The sequence below is a fragment of the Scyliorhinus canicula genome, chromosome 5, assembly GCF_902713615.1.
Source record: "Scyliorhinus canicula chromosome 5, sScyCan1.1, whole genome shotgun sequence".
Classification (NCBI taxonomy): Eukaryota; Metazoa; Chordata; class Chondrichthyes; order Carcharhiniformes; family Scyliorhinidae; genus Scyliorhinus; species Scyliorhinus canicula.
Genome location: NC_052150.1, coordinates 222,802,096 through 222,821,357, shown reverse-complemented (window position 1 = coordinate 222,821,357; position 19,262 = coordinate 222,802,096). Strand labels below are relative to the sequence as shown.

At 47.8% G+C, this 19,262-nt stretch overlaps 1 protein-coding gene across 3 annotated transcripts in view; it reads right to left on the bottom strand.

The window, feature by feature from the left end:
- bmb (brambleberry) overlaps positions 1-17,641 on the bottom strand; it is a 33,833-nt gene extending 16,192 nt beyond the window's left edge. For 2 of the 3 annotated variants that reach the window (XM_038798598.1, XM_038798599.1), the window contains exons 1-5: positions 17,207-17,641; positions 6,122-6,250; positions 4,729-4,914; positions 2,527-2,749; positions 129-245 (exon numbers count right to left, since the gene is read on the bottom strand). In XM_038798598.1, coding sequence (XP_038654526.1) covers positions 129-245; positions 2,527-2,749; positions 4,729-4,914; positions 6,122-6,250; positions 17,207-17,458 — 907 coding nt within the window. In that variant the 5' untranslated portion in view covers positions 17,459-17,641. The remainder of the gene's footprint in view (positions 1-128; positions 246-2,526; positions 2,750-4,728; positions 4,915-6,121; positions 6,251-17,206) is intronic. The other variant, XM_038798600.1, reaches the window with a different exon arrangement.
- Between the last annotated feature and the right edge of the window lie 1,621 nt (positions 17,642-19,262).

Here is a 19,262-nt window from a genome sequence, read left to right as displayed (position 1 = left end):
GCCTGCTGAATGAACATCCGGAACTGCCCTCATTAATGTCCTACATCTTCACCATATATAACATTATAGAAAGGCAGTAGAGTAATCATCCACAGGTTCCGTCAGTCCAAATGCAAAAGCTAACTTACCCAGCTTGGTGTACACCTGATGGGCACGTGCCCGCACCTCCAGCAGATCAGTTAGAATTGCCCGATGTCCTTCCTGCAGCTCAGAATCCTGATGCGCCAATTGTCTACTGACATTTTCTAAAATATATAGATAAAGCAAAGCTTATTGAACTCCTCCTCACCCAACTCCCTTTATTGTGCTAGTCTCTTCAACAACTCCATGTGGTAGGGAGCTCCACATTCTCACCACTGGGAAATTTGTGCCAGAATTCTTATTGGATTGATTTGCTTTTTTAAATTTCCAATTAAGGGGCAATTTAGCACTGCTGCCTTAACAGTGCCGAGCACCTGGGTTCGATTCCAGCCCCGAGTCACTGTCAGTGTGGAGTTTGCACATTCTGTGTCTGCGTGGGTCTCACCCCCACAACCCAAAGATGAGCAGGGTGGTGGTTTGGCCACGCTAATTTGCCCAATTGGAAACATTTTTGAAAAGAATTTACACTTCTAATTACAATTCCTCAGCACCCCTCCCCCTGCCAACCCGATTATAAAGTGATGAGAATGCCGCCTTTCAGAGGTATCATCTTTCAAATAAATCTAAACCAATATCCCTCCCATTCGTTTTTCAGTCAAATCACTCGGCCTTTTGGCTAAGATCAAGATGAGGTGTGATTCCTTTTCTCATCAGCTTGGACCTTGTATGTCTCTCTTGTGGAGACCATGAATTGGTTGCAATTTGAATTGTTTTTTGGAGCAAGCAAGGAGATGGACTAAGGGCTTGCCTTGTCCACTCTGCATTGGCTTTGTAACTTTATTTTGTTTTTTTAATTCGTTTATGGGATGTTGGCATCACATGCTGTGCCGACATTACTGCTCATCCCTAATTGCCCTTGAGGGGCAGTTAAGAATCAACCACATTTCTGTGGGTCTGGAGTCACATGTAGGCCAGACCAGGTAAGAACGGCAGATTTCCTTCCCTGAAGGACATTAGTGAACCATATGTTTTTTTTTACAATAATCGATAATGGTTTCATGGTCATCACTGGACTTTCAATTCCACATTTTTATTGAATTCAAAAAAACATTAAAAGTCACTGTGCAAGGCCTCTCGGCCAACGTATATCGAGGTGGTGGTAACAGCAGAACCCTTCTTATTGTAAGCTTAATCCTAACTGTATAATGTAAATGTAACTGTGTTGAAGCACCTCACAGAGATTGTATTTAAATTGAACAGAAAATATTGAATGTTCTTATTACTATATTGTACCACCCCAAAGTGCATCTTGATCTCTGTAGAGAAGGTGAATATCATTGCCCTTTCCCGTCATGACAATTTGAACTGTTTTGTAATGTTTTTTTCATTTAGATATTTTATGAATTAAGTATTTTTTTTGCAAAAAGAAAATGGAAAATGTCCTGTGCAGTGGCTAGCTCATTTCTCTACACAGCTGTAACATGGATCAGCACTTGTTGGCTGTGGAGAAGTCAGGAAGCAAGGATTTTGAAAAATCCAAGTTCTTCCTTTCGCTGCATCCTTTCCAACTAACCATGCACAGTTCAATTACTACCACCATATAAACATGCAGCAGCACGGTGGCCCAGTGGTTAGCACTGCTGCCCTTGTGTCAGGGACATGGGTTTAATTCCAGCCTCGGGTGGAGTTTCTCGGTATCTGCGTGGGTTTTCTCCGGGAGCTCCGGTTTCCTACATAGTCGAAGAGATGCGCGGGTTAGGTGGATTGGCAGTGCTAAATTGCCCCATGAAGTGCAGGTTAGGCTAGGTTATGGGATTACAGGGATCGGGCGGGGTGGACACTTGTAAATGGGCTGAGTGCTCATTCGAATGGTTGGCGGAGACTCAATGGGCCGAATGACCTCCTTCTGCACTGCAGGGAGTCAATGATTCTACGCTGTATCATGCACAGTTAATTGTATGTCAGTTCTTTGCTATTTAAGACATTAATATAAAACATAACAGCAAAATCAAAAAATTGCAAATAAATATCATAAACATGGTTACAGTGTAACTTACACAAATATGTTACTTTCAACCTTTCAGAAAAAAAGAGTAATGTTTAGGAATTCTGAATAAACTGTTTCGTCCACTCGAGGAGCTCAGCTAAATTATGAAACATGAAGGTCAACAAATTGAAACTATTTCTCTCTCCATAGATGCTGTTGACCAGAGTGCCTCTGGAATGTTTTTTTTCTGAATACAGTAGATCTTTGGTTAAGAAAAACTACCCTCTGGCATGAAAAAGATCACGGCTAATCTACCTGCACTCACTTTCCTGCCCTATCTTCACATCCCACAGATTGCCCAAGTGCACAAATATCAGGTTTTTAATATACTCAACAGCTAAACGTCCACAGTCCTCTGTAACAGTTGGGAGTGAACTAGGTTGGAAGGGTTATCTTACCCATTGTTAACGTGATGCCCTCAATCAACCTGGCAACTTGCTGGTGTCCACTAGCAATGAGCTCCTTTTCCTTGGCCAACTTCTCCAGGTTTCCATTAATGGAGGACTCCAGATCTTGCTGCCCATCCTGAAGCTGCTCCTGCTGCTCCAACAACTCATTTTGACTCTTGACCACCTTCTCCAGTGACGAAGCAGTCAGATCTCGTAGTTCTTTTTGTCCATTCTATGAAAAAGATTAACTTTTTATTTGTTCTTTAATTGACTGTGGACATCACCCACTGGCAAGGCCAGTATGGGTTGCCCATCCCTAACTGCCATTGAACAGAGCGGCAGACATACATAAGAAAATACATAGATAATAGGAGGAGGCCATTCAGCCCTTCGAGCCTGCTCCGCCATTCATTATCATAGCTGATCATCAAGTTCATACCCTAATCTTGCCCTCCCCATATCCCTTGATCCCTTTAGCCCCAAGAACTATATCTAATTCTTTCTTGAAGTTACACAATATTTTGGCCTCAACTGCTTTCAGTGATAGTGAATTCCACAGATTCACCACTCCCTAGGTGAAGACATTGCTCCTCATCCCAGTCCTAGGTTTACCCCTTATCCTCAAACTATGACCGCTAGTTCTGGAGATACACATCAGGCGGGAACATTCTTTCTGAATCTACCCTGTCTAACCCTGTTAGAATTTCATAAGTTTCTATGAGATCCCCTCTCACTCTTCTAAACTCCAATGAATATAATCTTAACCGACTTAGTCTCTCCTCAAGACAATCCTCCCATCCCAGGAATCAGCCTGATAAACCTTCACTGCATTTCCTCCTCAGATAAGGACACCAAAACTGCACACAATACTCCAGGTGTTGCCTCGCCAATGCCCTATACAAATGCAGTAAAATATTTCTATTCCTATACTCAAATCCTCTCGCTAGGAAGACCAACTTCCCATTTGCCTGCTTTACTGCCTGCTGTACCTGCGAGTTTACTTTCAGCGACTGATGCACGAGGACAACAAGGTCTCGCTGAGTATCCACCTCTCTCAAATTATACCCATTCATATAATAATCTGCCTTCCTATTTTTGCTACCAAAGTGGATAACTACACGTTTATCCATGCTGTACTACATCTGCCGTGCATGTGCCCACTCACGCAGTCTGTCCAAATCCCACTGCAGCATCTCAGTATTCGTCTCATAGTTCGCCCTCCCACCCAACTTTGTATCATCTGCTAATATGGAGATACTACATTTAGTTATCTCGCCCAAATCATTAATATAAAATGTGAATAGCTAAGACAGTTAAGAGTCAGCCACATTAGTGTAGGTCTGGAATCCCTTCCCTAATGGATGCACACGAGTGATCCTGATAGAATTTTACAATTGGTAACAATGGTCACGGTCATAGAGACTAGTTTTAATTGAATTTAAGTTCCTCTAGATACTGTGGTGGGGTTTGAACCCATGGTCAGTGATATTGCCACTATGCCCCCCCCCACTCTTATTATTGAAGTTCACTAGCAAAGTATAATGCAGGAGGCAGGCCGTGAGGGCAGCACGGTAGCACAAGTGGATAGCACTGTGGCTTCACAGCTTCAGGGTCCCAGGTTTGATTCCCCGCTGGGTCACTGACTGTGCGGAGTCTGCACGTTCTCCCTGTGTCTGTGTGGGCTTCCTCTGGGTGCTCCGGTTTCCTCCCACAGTCCAAAGATGTGCAGGTTAGGTGGATTGGCCATGATAAATTGCCCTTAGTGACCAAATAGGTTAGGAGGGGTTATTGGGTTACGGGGATAGGGTGGAAGTGAGGGCTTAAGTGGGTCGGTGCAGACTCGATGGGCCAAATGGCCTCCTTCTGCACTGCATGTTCTATGTATGAGTTACAGCCAACAAGAGACTGATGTCGCTCCTCTGTAGAGGGTCCAGTCTTCGTGGCTCCGGATAATATGTGGTTACAAACAGCCAGTAAGATCCATTCATTTCTGGGAAAATATTGGTTAGCATTTTAACTAATCAGAGGGGTACTCCCCCACAGGCCCAAAAATCTACCAAAGTTCAATCAATTGAGCCAAATGATTTAAAACAGTTACAGCCGGCTCAAACCAATCTTTTGATTCCAATTTTATGCCATCTGAGGTAGAAAAATGCTCCAAATGCTTTCACTGTGGAATGGTTACAGAGAGTGCAGGAGGAACACAATTACCTTCAACATTTTCATGGCTTCCAACTGACTGGAAGCTGAAACCACCAGCGAATTCACGGTCACCTCAGTCCTCCGTTTGAAATCCTGCTGTCGTGTGGCATAGCACACAGAACGTGCCCGGTTACTGACTATGTGGTACGCATTCCATGTATCAGGATCCATATCTGCTGTACATTCAGCTAATGTCTTGGGGTCAACGGGGCGTGAGAGGAAGAATAAAGCATTACATTAATATCAGATATATATGTGATATACACAATCAGGCTCTTTTCCTGCATCAAATACTCCAATCATCTTCAGCCATTTTATCTGAATGTACATAAAATACTGAGGTATTGTGCCATCACAAAGACAAAGGAAAATTAGCATTACAGAATAGGCCTTTCTTGGCTATTCACAAAAGACTAGACACAAGCCACAGGAAGTCTGCAAAATACAAGGCTGCAAAGAAGGGTTGGCAAAACAAAATGAAGATAAATAACCAACATTTGCAGGGGCCAGCACTAAATGAAGTCAGGGTTGAGGACTGCCTGCAGCCTTTAAGAGGGCTGAATGCAGCATTTAGGGGAGGCAATGGTATTCTCACTGGACTAGTAATCCAGAGACCCAGAGCAAGATCTGGGGACCCATTTCAAATCTCACCATGGCAGATGGTGAATTAAAAGTCTAATGATGACCACAAAAATCACCATCAAACGGTCATAGACACCCATCTGGTTCTAATGTCCTTTAGGGAAGGAAGTCTGCCTTCCTTACCTGGTCTGGCCTACACGTGACTCCAGACCCACAGCAATTGAGTTGACTCACAAATGCTCTCTGAAATGCCGGGCAGTTAGGGATGGGCAATAAATGCTGGCCCAGAGCCGCTCATGTGTCATAAATTAATTTAAAAACTAAGTTCATATTCTACAAATTTAAAACAAGATACTTCTATGGTACTAAAGATCCTTGCAGACAAGGGGAGAACGTGCAAACTCCACACGGACAGTGACCCGGGGCCAGGATCGAACCTGGGTCCTCAGTGCCAAGAGGCAGCCAATAGGCTAACCACTGCGCCACCATGCCGCCCGATGTGACACTAGGATTGACTCGTTTTATCCTTCGCCAACTGACAAAAAGTCACAAAAGAAGAAATGTTTAACTCGTGTTTTTCTTTAAACAGTAACCCACCTTGTGTTCAGTCTGTTATCATTTGCCTCAAAAATCTACATTAAAGAACAGCATAAGTTTACTGATGCAAGAATGTCCATACTTGGTTCAATTTAGTATTTAAAAGGGAGAGACTGGAATTTAACTATATAAAGAACACAGGACACCAACAGACTAGAGTATTTTGATGGCCGTTTTTCCTCCTCCCAACCTCATGAGAAATAAAAATTACCGAAAGAATTACCATGTCTGCAGTGCATGGGTAAGTTAGACGACCTTCAGCAGCTGCTTGACAGTTGAATAAGGACACCCCAAGTTTGGCAAGCTCCTCTTCTGAAAGGTCAATGCAAGAGGACTTTAGCTGAGCAATTACCTAAAGAAGGAGGGGGGAAAAAGATTTCAGCAAGTGCCTTCATTGTAGGTGGAGAGGAGTAAGACAGAAGCTCCAACAATGGTCGACTGATAATGACACAGTGCAAGCTATACAGACTTCAGACATCGCAGTTAAAAGCCTCACATTAGTGCATCACTGACTGCAGTACTAGTACTGTATAGAGATGGAGGAGGAAAACATATTATGGCTCACTACCTTTGAACATGATCAAAGACCAAGATGTACTCGGGTAGCAGTTGACACCCTTCATTGTTGAAGTGATTGTGGATTATCAATGTCTTCATCCCAAGGTAGCACAAACAGCATCCACACTTTCAACATCTTTCACATGAGACGATGAGATGTTAAACAGAGGTTCAGGTGGATAAAAAATCCCAATGCAGAAGAGCAAGGAAGTTCTCCCGCATCTTGCTGCAAGACAAGAAATAAGAGGAGCACAGGCCATATAACTCACCAAGCTTGCTCCACCATTCAATAAGACTATGGCTAAACTTCTACATCTCTATATTTCCCTTTCTCTATATTCCCTAAATGCCCAAACATCTTACAATTGGTCTTCTGGGATAGAGTTTCCTAAGTATTGGCAAATATTTATCCCTCAAACAATACAAATTACTTAGAAATGCATATAATAATCTTTATTAGTGTCACAGGTAGGCTTTAATTAACACTGCAATGAAGTTACTGTGAAAATTCCCTAGTCACCACACTCCGTTGGCTGTTCAGAGTGTGGCGACTAGGGGATTTTCACAGTAACTTCACTGCAGTGCTATGCAAGCCTCCTTGTGACACTAATTATGATTATTATTGAGGCTTAATTCAGGGCAGCATGGTGGCCTAGTGGTTAGCACAACCGCCTCACGGCGCTGAGGTCCCAGGTTCGATCCCAGCTCTGGGTCACTGTCCGTGTGGAGTTTGCACATTCTTCCCGTGTCTGTGTGGGTTTCGCCCCCACAACCCAAAAATGTGCAGGGTAGGTGGATTGGCCACGCTAAATTGCCCCTTAATTGGAAAAAATAATTGGGTAATCTAAATTTTTTTAAAAATTGAGGCTTAATTCGACATGCATTGAAGGCATTATTTCACATCGGGGGATGGGCGCTACAAGGGCTGAAAGTTCTCAAACACTAGCCTCACCAACCACCCACTTTCTAACCTAACAGGACTGCTAAAATCTTTTTTGTCTTCTGGGCCCTAAGCTTGACAGATCAATTGTAGCTTTCTTAACTGGCTGCGAGCAAGCAGGTCAGTAGGCAGGAAACCAAACCAGGACAGTAGACCTCTTCAGGGCTCAGCATGACATCTAGCATTGGAGAGGATTTCCTATTCCTAAGCTGCGAAGGGGACTCTATTCTAAAGCATAATTCCACCTGAAATCTAACCATCCATAGAACAGTTAGTGAATATAAAAGGATTCTAGAACCGGGAAGGCAGATTTCAGTTCATCAAATTTGGATCAGGAGAATTACTACATTTTTAGATCTGTGATCAGTTACTGCAGAAATGGATGTTAAATGCTGTGATTGCTAATAGCCAATGTTTAATTCAATACACATGATTCTACTAATGAGCTATTTGCAAAGATTTTACATGAAATTACATCAGACACTGTATTCCGCACTAGTGTGCGCTGTTGTATCTTACCAGCTGGGGCTGGTTTAGCAGAGTGGGCTAAACAGCTGGCTTGCAATGCAGAACAATGCCAGCAGCATGGGTTCAATTCCCGTACCGGCCTCCCCGAACAGGCGCCGGAATGTGGCGACTAGGGGTTTTTCACAGTAACTTAATTGAAGCGATTATTATAACTATTAGCTATGAGCCTTATTGTCGAGTTAAAGCTGTCTAAGTTGTGTTCTCAATTTATACCAAGCAAACTGTGAAACCATCAAGTTGGTTCCACAGTTTAAAGAATTTCCGAGGAAGGATGTTCTTATGGAAGGAGTGCAGCGAAGGTTCATCATGCTGATTCCTGGGATGGCGGGACTGACATACGAGGAGAGACTAGAAGAGCGAAAGGGGATCTCATCATACCTTATAAAATTCAGGATAAGACAGAGTAGATTCAGAAAGAATGTTTCCGATGGTGGGGGAGTCCAGAACTAGGATCATAGCTTGAGAATAAGGGGTAAACTTGTCCACATCTTCAATTAGGTTTAGTAATGTCATCCATTCCTACTGTAGACTGCCAAATCTGCAAACAGCTTGCAGTGCCATCTCCCATGAGAAAAAACAAACATTGCTTTACTGGCTCAAGCATCTCCACCTGCACACAGCACTTTAGCTCAGGAGATCCTGAACAGTCTTGAATGAGAGATCGAGGTAACTGGGCATATATTCTCCAGAGGAGTTCCAAAGAATGAGAGGTGATCTTACTGACAGGGTAGATGTAGATGTTTGCCCTGGCTGGTGGGTCTAGAATGGAGGGACAGTTGCAGAATAAGGGTCGGGCTATTTAGGACTAAGACGAGGAGGAATTTCTCCATTCAGAGAGTGGGATATGTTTGTGATTCGCTCCCGCTCAGGGGATGGGGATAACACAGGAAAACACTAGTAGATCATCAGCCATAATCTAATTGAATGGCAGGGCGGGTTTGATGGGCCAAATGGCCTACTCCTCCCAATTTCATCTTAGTGTCGTAAGAAACCTACCTTCCCTGTAGAGACCAGTTTTCTACAAATGAAGAGTCAGAGGTGCATTATAAAGTTATAATAATAAATTGCTTATTGTCACAAGTAGGCTTCAATGAAGTTGCTGCAAAAAGCCCCTAGTCGCCACATTCCAGCGCCTGTTTGGGGAGGCCGGTGCGGGAATTGAACCCACACTGCTGGCCTTGTTCTGCATTACAAGCCAGCTGTTTAGCCTGCTGTGCTAAACCAGCCCCAGTATCTAGGACTGGTATCAAAATTTAATCTGCCTCTGTGGGAACACAATTTGCTTTTAAATAACATCCTCCAAATATCTCTCAATTTGGTTGAGTAAGGAGAATTTAATAAAGTTACCGTTTTCAAATCCAAAGGAGTAACTAATACATGTCACAGCGCTCACTGATATCCAATATGACACGCACGCATGCAACACTTCAAATCAGCACTGCCGACAGGTGAAAGGCACACTAAAAAAGAGAATTATTCAGGATTTCTTTTTTGAGTGCCTGCTGTAGTATAAAAGGTTAATAGCAATAGTTACAGTGCATCATTAGTGATGTCAGATGACACCCTACTAGAACCCAAGGGAAGAAGGCTCTAATGGAATCCTTCTTTGTAAATAATCAATGTATTCACTTATTTACAACAACATGGTTTCCAGGTCTCTATCAAAGGCACCCAGAGCCCAACCCATGGCAGCATGGTAGCACAAGTGTTTAGCACTGAGGCTTCACAGCGCCAGGGTCCCAATTTCAATTCCCGACTAGGGTCACTGTCTGTGCAGAGTCTGCACATTCTCCCCATGTCTGCGTGGGTTTCCTCCGGATGCTCCGGTTTCCTCTCACAGTCCAAAGACGTACAGATTAGGTGGATTGTCCAAGCCAAATTGACCTGAGTGTCCAAAAAGGTTAGGAGGGGTTATTGGGTTACAGGGATAGGGTGGAAGTGAGGGCTTAATGAGGATCAGTGCAGACTCAATGGGCTGAATGGCCTCCTTCTGCACTGTATGTTCTATGTAATCTATGTGACAATACAGCTAACAACACATGGTGGCAGCAGTCTGTAAACAGCTGTTCTAGAGGGAGAGGGAGAGCGAGTCCCCTCACAACATCCAGGAGCTGGGTTCTCTGGAAACACCCTACCTGGCAGGACCAAATCACTGTCAGTTAGCAGGTAGTGGACAATCTTTGACCAATCCATTTTTATTTAGTCATTAACGGGATGAGAGTGTCACTGGCTAGGTCAGCATGTATTGCCCATCCATAGTTGCCCTTCAGAAGGTGGTGGTGAGCTTCCTTCTTGAACTGCTGCAGTCCTGGAGGTGTAGGTACACCCACTGTGCTGTTAGGGAGGGAGTTCCAGGATGTTGCCCCAACGACAGTGAAGGAACAGCGATATATTTCCAAGTCAGGTTGGTGAGTGACTTGGAGGGGAACTCCAGGTGGTGGTGTTTCCAGCTTTCTGCTGCTCTTGTCCTTCTAGATGGTGGTCGCCTCTAGTTTGGAAGGTGCTGCCTAAGGAACCTTGGTGAGTTACTGCAGTGCATCTTGTAGATGGTACACACACCTGTCACTGTTCATCAGTGGTGGAAGGTTTGAATGTTCATGTGAGGAGCAAATCAAGCGGGCTCCTTTGTCCTGAATGGTGGCAAGCTTCTTGGTGTTGTTGGAGCTGCACTCATCCAGACAAGTGGAGAGTATTCCATCACACTCCTGACTTGTGTCTTGTAGATGGTTGACCGGCTTTTTTGGGGTGGGTTGTCAGGAGGCAAATTACTCGCAGTAGGATTCCTAGCCTTTGTCCTGCCCTGGTTGCCACAGTATTAATGTGGGTAGGCCAGTTCAGTTTCTGATCAATGGTAACCCCCATGATATTGATTGTGGGGTAGTTCAGTGATGGTAATGCCATTGAATATCAAGGGGTGGTGGTTAGATCCTCCCTTGTAGGAGGTGGTCATTGCCAGGCACTTGTGTGGTGCAAATGTAACTTGCCACTTGTCAGCCAAAGTCTCGATTTTGGGACATTTGTACATGGACTGCTGCATTATCTGAGGAGTCGCAAATGGTGCTGAACAACTGTACAATGATCCCCACTTCGGACCTTATGATGGAAAGGAAGTCATTGATGAAGCAGCTTAAAGGTGGTTGGGCCTGAGTAACTCCTGCAGCTGAGATGATTGACCTCCAACCACCATAACCATCTTCCTTTGTTCCAGGTTTGACACCAACCAGCGGCGAGTTTTCCCCCTGCTTTCCATTGACTCCAGTTTAGCTAGGGCTCCTTGATGCCATGCTGGGTCAAATGCTGCCCCGATGGGGCTGGTTTAACACAGTGGGCTAAACAGCTGGCTTGTAAAGCAGAACAAGGCCAGCAGCGCGGGTTCAATTCCCGTACCAGCCTCCCCGAACAGCTGCCGGAATGTGGCGACGAGGGGCTTTTCACAGTAACTTCACTGAAGCCTACTTGTGACAATAAGCGATTTTCATTTCATGTCAAGGGCAGTACTCTCACCTCCCCTCTGGCATTCAGCCCTTTTGTCCATGTTTGAACCCAAGGCTGTAATGAGGTCAGGAGCCATGTGACCCTGGCAGAATCTAAACTGAGCATCTGTGAGCAGGTTATTGCTGAGTAAGTGCCGCTTGACAGCACTGTTGATGACTCCTTCCATCGCTTTTCTGATGGAGAGTAGATAGAGAGTGATAATTGGCTGAGTTGGATTTTTCCTGTTTCTTGTGTTCCTGGGTCAGGTGACAATAAACAAATCCAATCCAAACCCTTTGGGATTTGGGCAGATGGAGGAGTTGGCTAGAGTAGACGAGGAGCAAAGACTTTATGGTAGGACAATTGGGGAACAGTGGAGGATTTTAAAAGAGTTTTCAGTGCTCAGCAGAAGAATATACACCAGTGAAAAGGAAGGACGGTAGGAAAATGTATAATCAGCCATGGATATCTAAGGAAATAAAGGAGGATTATTAAGGGGGAGGGGGAGGGGGAGCAACCAGAAGTCGTGATGCACATTGGCACCAACGACGTAGCTGAGAAAAGGGATGAGGATCTAAAAACTGATTTTAGGGAGTTAGGTTGGAAGAGCATAGTAATCTCAGGATTGCTACCGGTGCCACGTGCTAGTAAGGCAAGGAACAGAGAGTGAGAGCGAGTGCAGCTGAATATGTGACTATAGGGCTGGTGCAGGAGGGAAGGCTTCAGATATGTAGATCATTGGGATACCTTCTGGGGAAGGTGGGACGTGTACATGAAGGATGGGTTGTACCTAATCTGGAGGGGCACCAATACCCTGGGTGGGAGGTTTTCTAGAACTCTTCGGGAGGGTTTAAACTAGTTTGGTATGGACCAGAGCTATGGATCAGAGGATAGGGTAGCTGTTGAATGGGCAGAAATAGTATGCAGCGAGTCTGTGAGGAAGGATAGACAGTTGATAGCACAAAGTTACACTCAGTGGGATGGGTTAAAGTGTGTCTGTTTCAATGTAAGAAGCGTCAGGAATAATGGAGATGAACTGAGAGCATGGATGAGTACTTGGAACTACGATGCTGTGGCCATTACGGAGACATGGATTTCACAGGGGCAGGAATGGTTGTTAGATGTTCCAGGGTTTAGAGGTTTTCAGAAAAATAAGAAGGGAGGTAAAAGAGGAGGGGGAGTGGCACGGTTAATTGGAGTGCATCACAGTTGCAGAAAAGGAGTTAGTCGAGGAGGGTTTGTCTACTGAGTCAGTATGGGTGGAAGTCAGAAACAAGAAAGGAGCAGTCAATTTATTGGGAGTTTTCTATAGACCCCCCCCCCCCCCCCCCCCCCCCAATAACAGCAGAGAGATGGAGGAACAGATTGGGCGGCAGATCTTGGAACGGTGCAGAAGTTACAGAGTTGTTGTCATGGGCGACTTCAACTTCCCTAATATTGACTGGAACCTCCTTAGTGCAAATGATTTGGTTGGAGCAGATTTTGTCAGGTGTCCAGGAAGGATTCCTGACTCAATAGGCCACATTGGATTTGGTGCTTGGCAATGAACCAGGTGCCTCGATGGGAGAGCATTTCGGTGACAGTGACCACAACTCCTTGGCCTTTACCATAGTCATGGAGATGGATAGGAACAGACAGTATGGGAAGGTATTTAATTGAGGGAGGAGAAATTATACAGGAGCTGAGGAGCATAAATTGGGAACAGATGTTCTCAGGGAAATGCACAACAGTGATGTGGGGATTGTTTAAGGAGCTCTTGCTGCGAGGGCTGGATAGTTTTGTCCCACTGAGACATGGAAGGAATGGCAAGGTGAAGGAGCCTTTGATGACAAGAGAAGTGGAGCTTCTAGTCAAGAGGAAGAAGGAAGCTTACGCAAGGTTGAGGAAGCAAGGATCTGGCACAGTTCCAGAGGGTTACAAAGGTTGCCAGGAAGGAACTCAAATGGACTTAGGAGAGCTAGAAAGGGACATAAAAAAGTCGTGGCGGGAAGGATTGGGGAAAATCCCAAGGTGTTCTACACTTATGTGAGAAATAAGAGGATGATGATGAGAGTGGGAGTAGGGCCGATTAGGGATAGTGGAGGGAACTTGTGCCGAGAGTCTGAGGACATAGGTGAGGCTCTGAAGAATATTTTGCTTCAGTATTCACTAGAGAGGGATCTTGTGGCTCGAGAGAACAGCGTGAACCAGGTTAATAGGCTCGAACAGGTTAATATTAAGAAGGAGGGTGTGCTGGAAATTTTGAAAATCATCAAGATAGACAAGTCCCCTGGGCCAGACGGGGTATACCCAAGGTTGCTACAGGAAGCGAGAGAGGAGATTGCTGCGTTGATGGCGATGATCTCCACTGGAGTAGTACAGGATGATTGGAGGGAGGAGAATGTTGTTCCCCTGTTTAAGAAATGGAATAGGGAAATCCCTGGGAATTAAAGATCCATCAGTCTTAAGTCTGTGGTGAGGAAAATACTGGAAAGGATTCTGAGAGATTGGATTTATGATTATTTAGAAAAACATAGTTTGATTAAAGATAGTCAGCATAGCTTTGTGAGGGGCAGGTCATGCCTCACAAGCCTCATTGAATTATTTGCGGATGTGACGAAACACATTGATGAAAGTCGGGTAGTGGATGTGGTGTACATGGATTTCAGTAAGGCATTTGATAATGTTCCCCATGGTAGGCTCATTCAGAAAGTCAGGGGGCACGGGATACAGGGAAATTTGGCTGTCTGGATACAGAATTGGCTTGCCGAAAGAAGACAGCGAGTGGTAGTGGATGGAAAGTATATCGCCTGGAGGTCGGTGACCAGTGTCCTGGGACCTCTGCTCTTTGTGGTTTTTATAAATGACTTGGATGAGGAAGTGGAAGGGTGGGTTAGTAAGTTTGCCGATGACACGGAGGTTGGTGGAGTTGTATGTCGAGGATTATTGCAGGTTACCCAAATCCAATGAATTGAGAACCAGAGGGCACAAGTTTAAAGGTGGTTACCTATAGAAGCAATGAGGTAAATCAGCTAACCCCTGTGGTTAGGATCTGGAATGCACTGCCTCAATGTGGTGGAACCTGGGTCAATCAAAGCATTCAAAGGAGAATGAGACTTTGTGCAGGCTACAGGGAGAAGTGGAACTCGGCGGATTACTTCTTCAGAGAGCTAGCACATACACAAAAGTGCCAAATCTACACCTTCTGCGTTGTAACCAGTTATGAGAGGTAGGTTCCAGCTTCAAATTTTGATTTTATTTTGAACTTAAGGTTAGGATGGTAGCCTTGAGGAAAAGAACAGTTTCCATTTAATGCCAGCTAAAGGTTCTACAGATCAGCTGTAGCGTGGTTAGATTTAGAGTGAAGCTTCCTTTACTGATTCATTTCTCCTGAAAAGAACAATGATCCAAAATTATCATGTACACAGTTAACCCCACATTATCACAGAGATTTTTAAAACAATGTTATAGCTGCTGCAATACCCAATTAGTTCTTATCTTAGTTTGTATGAAAGCTTAAAAAGGTTGAGGGATGATTTAATCAAGGTGTTTAAATCATTTAAGACAGAGAGAAACAAATTTATCTCACAAGAAATCCCGAACAAGAGGTTAGAATCTGAAAATTGGAGCTGAACAATTTAGAAGTGGAAACGGAAAGATCATTTTCAAAGAATTGTTTTAGTGGAGAAGCAGGCTATTCAGCCCATTGCACCTACACTGGCTCTCAAAGTGAGAAATAGACATGGTGCCATACTCCTGCCTTCTCCCCATAAGCCCTGCACATGCTCACTTTTCACATAATAAACCAACTCCCTTTTGAATACCTGGATGAATCTTACCTTTACCACTCTCAGGCAGCACATTGCAAATTCTAAACACTCGCTGTGAAATTTCACCATTGCTTCTTTTGCTAATTACCTTATATCTGTGCCTTCTCCATCCTTCCTTCCATCAATGGGAACAATTTCTCTCTGTCTACTCTGACCGGGCTCCTTCGGATTTTGAATATCTTGGTCAAATCTCCTCTCAACTTTCTCTAGGAAGACAGTGCCAACTTCTCCATTCTCCGTAAATAAAAGTCCTCATTCCTGGAACCATTCTCATGAATCTTTTCTGCACCATCTCTAATGTCTTCATATCTTTCCTAAAGTGTGGCATCCAGAACTGATCATGATACTCCGGCCAAACCAGTGTTTGCAGAAGTTCAACAACCCCTTTGCCATTGTATTTATGTCCCTATTAATGAAACGTATGATACAGTACATTTCATGAACCACTCTCCCTCCTCTTCCATACATCGCTACAATGCAGAAGGAGGCCATTTGGCCCATCAAGTCTACAATCCTCCAAAAGAGCTCCCCACTTAGGTCCACTCCCCTGCCTATCCCTGTAACCCCACCTAACCTGCACATCTTTGGACTGCAGGAAGAAAGCAGAGCACTGTAGGGATTCTGAGAGTCACCTGGAGGAAATCCCTCAGACACCGTTCTTTCAACTTCAATAACTTATCCACATATACCCCCAGGTTTCTCTTGGATCCTGAAAACTCCTTAGTTGTACCCATTCTACACAATAAAAGCCATGGGAGCTGGGTCTTTCAAGACAGAAACTGTTAGATTTTTGTTAGTTAAGGACATAGAGGAGGAATATTATTTTATGGCGGAGGACAAATTTGTTACAGATCTGCTGTGATCTAATTGAAATACTGTAATGGGTCAGGAGGGTCTGTAAGGGCAGCACAGTGGTAGCACAGATGCTTCACAGCTCCAGGGTCCCAGGTTCGATTCCCGGCTTGGGTCACTGTCTGTGCGGAGTCTGCACGTTCTCCCAGTGTCTGTGTGGGTCTCCATGTGCTCCGGTTTCCTCCCACAAGTCCAGAAAGACACGATGTTAGGTAATTTGGACATTCTGAATTCTCCTTCCGTGTACGCAAACAGGCGCCTGAATGTGGTGACTCAGGGATTTTCACAGTAACTTAATTGCAGTGTAAATGTCAGCGTGCATGTGACATTAAAGATTATTATTAGTGCCTGGTCCGTACCACAGAAATCTCATTCCTAAATTAGCTTCATCAAAGCAGTTCAAGCAACAAAAAAAGGCAATAACCGACCAATGCTGGAAATGTCAAACACAAAAAGCGTGGAGACACAGGGAAGTGAATTGTTCAGACATGGTCCACCATGACCAATGAAGAAGGCAGGTGGTGGTGATTGCCTTACATACATACAATTTACAGCGCAGAAGGAGGCCATTCGGCTCATCGAGTCTGCACCGGTTCTTTGAAAGAGCACCCTGCCCAAGCCCACACTCCATCACCCAGTCACCCCACCCAACACTAAGGGCAATTTTGGACACTAAGGGCAATTTAGCATGGCCAATCCACCTAACCTGCACATCTTAGGACTGTGGGAGGAAACCAGAGCACCCGGAGGAAACCCACGCACACACGGGGAGAACGTGCAGACTCCACACAGACAGTGACCCAAGCCGCGAATCGAATATGGGACCTTGGAGCTGTGAAGCAATTGTGCTGTCCACAATGCTACCGTACTGCTTCCTTGAGTGCTGCAGGGAGACCCACTGTGCTGTTAGGGAGGGAGTTCCAGGATTTTGACCTAGTGACAGTGAAGGTTATATTTCCAAGTCAGGATAGTGAGTGACTTGGAGGGGAACCTCCAGGTGGTGGGGTTCCCAGGTATCTGCTGCTCTTGTCCTTTTGTTAGGCGCTATACAAATGCAAGTATTTTCTTCCTAGTTTGATATTGGAAACAACATGAAGTCGCCAACAGTTTATGCAAGTTGTAAATGCCGGGCCCGCTGCCCCCTTACCGCCTGGTGACAGCTGTCCAGCAGACTCAGCTCCAGCCTCCGGCCTTCCGACACAAACCTCTCATCCACCGCGCTCATCTCGAAAGGAGGGTGCGAGGGTCCGGCAACAGCGAGCCGGCCTCCCGGGGTGGGAGAGCTGCCCGGGGCCCCGGCTCCCTCCTGGCGGCGGAACCAACCGAAAGCAGCCCGGCACCGGCCGGCGGCCAGGCAGGAAAGAGCGAGAAGCAGGAGGAGCCGGGGGCCGCCCTGCATGGCGGAGGGAGGGAGAGCCGGGGCTCAGTGTCCGCGGGCTCGGGGTCACGGCCGAAGGGTCAGTGCTCGGGGTCACGGCCGGGTCAGTGCTCGGGGTCACGGCCGGGTCAGTGTCCGCGGGCTCGGGGGCACGGCCGGGTCAGTGTCCGCGGGCTCGGGGTCACGGCCGGGTCAGCGTCTGCGGGTTCGGGGTCACGGTCGGCTCAGTGTGTGCGGGCTCGGGGTCACGGCCGGCTCAGTGTCTGCGGGTTCGGGGTCACGGCCGGCTCAGTGTCTGCGGGTTCGGGGTCACGGTCGGCTCAGTGTGTGCGGGTTCGGGGTCACGGCCGGCTCCGTGTCAGCGGGTTCGGGGCCACGGCCGGCTCAGTGTCCGCTGGTTCGGGGTCACGGCTGGCTCAGTGTCCGCGGGCTCGGGGTCACGCCGGGTCAGTGCTCGGGGTCACGGCCGGGTCAGTGTCCGCGGGCTCGGGGGCACGGCCGGGTCAGTGTCCGCGGGCTCGGGGTCACGGCCGGGTCAGCGTCCGCGGGTTCGGGGTCACGGTCGGCTCAGTGTGTGCGGGCTCGGGGTCACGGTCGGCTCAGTGTGTGCGGGCTCGGGGTCACGGCCGGCTCAGTGTCTGCGGGTTCGGGGTCACGGCCGGCTCAGTGTCTGCGGGTTCGGGGTCACGGCCGGCTCCGTGTCAGCGGGTTCGGGGTCACGGCCGGCTCAGTGTCCGCTGGTTCGGGGTCACGGCTGGCTCAGTGTCCGCGGGTTCGGGGTCACGGCCGGCTCAGTGTCTGCGGGTTCGGGGTCACGGCCGGCTCAGTGTCTGCGGGTTCGGGGTCACGGCCGGCTCAGTATCCGCGGGCTCGGGGTCACGGCCGGCTCAGTGTCTGCGGGTTCGGGGTCACGGCCGGCTCAGGGTCAGTGGCCAGTTCAGTGTTCGGGGTCAGTCTCTGGCGGTTAAACCGTCTCCAGGTTTGAATCCGCCGCGCGCTCCCCTCTTTAAGGGAGGCGGCCAATCAGCTCCGCCGCGCGCTCAGGACAAGCCCCGCCCACCGGGGTTCGAGACGGTCACTGAGCCGCAACAGTCCCCGGCTCAGCCCCTCCCCCCTACCGGCCCCGGCTCAGCCCCTCCCCCCTTCCCGGCTCAGCCCCTCCCCCCTTCCCGGCTCAGCCCCTCCCCCCTTCCCGGCTCTGCCCCTCCCCGGCTCAGCCCCTCCCCCACTCCCGGCTCAGCCCCTCCCTCCCCGGCTCAGCCCCTCCCTGACTCAGCCACTCCCCCCTCCCCGACTCAGCCCCTGCCCCCTCCCTGACTCAGCCCCTGCCCCTCCCCTGCTCAGCCCCTCCCTTGCTCAGCCCCTCCCCCCTCCCCGGCCCAGCCCAGCCCCTTCCCATCTCAGCCCCCTCCCCCCCTGCTTAGCCCCTCCCCCTCCCCTGCTCAGCCCCTCCCCTTTTCAGTTTTTACCCCTTCCCCTGCTCAGCCCCTCCCCCCTCCCCTGCTCAGCCCCTCCCCCCCACCCTGCTCAGCCCCACCCCCCCCACCCTGCTCAGCCCCTCCCCCCCCCCCTGCCCCGCCCCTCCCCCCCCCCCCTGCTCAGCCCCTCCCCCCCACCCTGCTCAGTCCCTCCCCCCCTACCTTGCTCAGCCCCTCGCCCACTCCCCGGCTCAGCCCCTCCCCCCCTCCCCCCCCTCCCCCCCTCCCCGGCTCAGCCCCCCCCCCCCCCCCCCCTCAGCCCCCCCCCCCCCCGCCTCAGCCCCCCCCCCCGCCTCAGCCCCTCACATCCCCGCCTCAGCCCCTCACATCCCCGCCTCAGCCCCTCC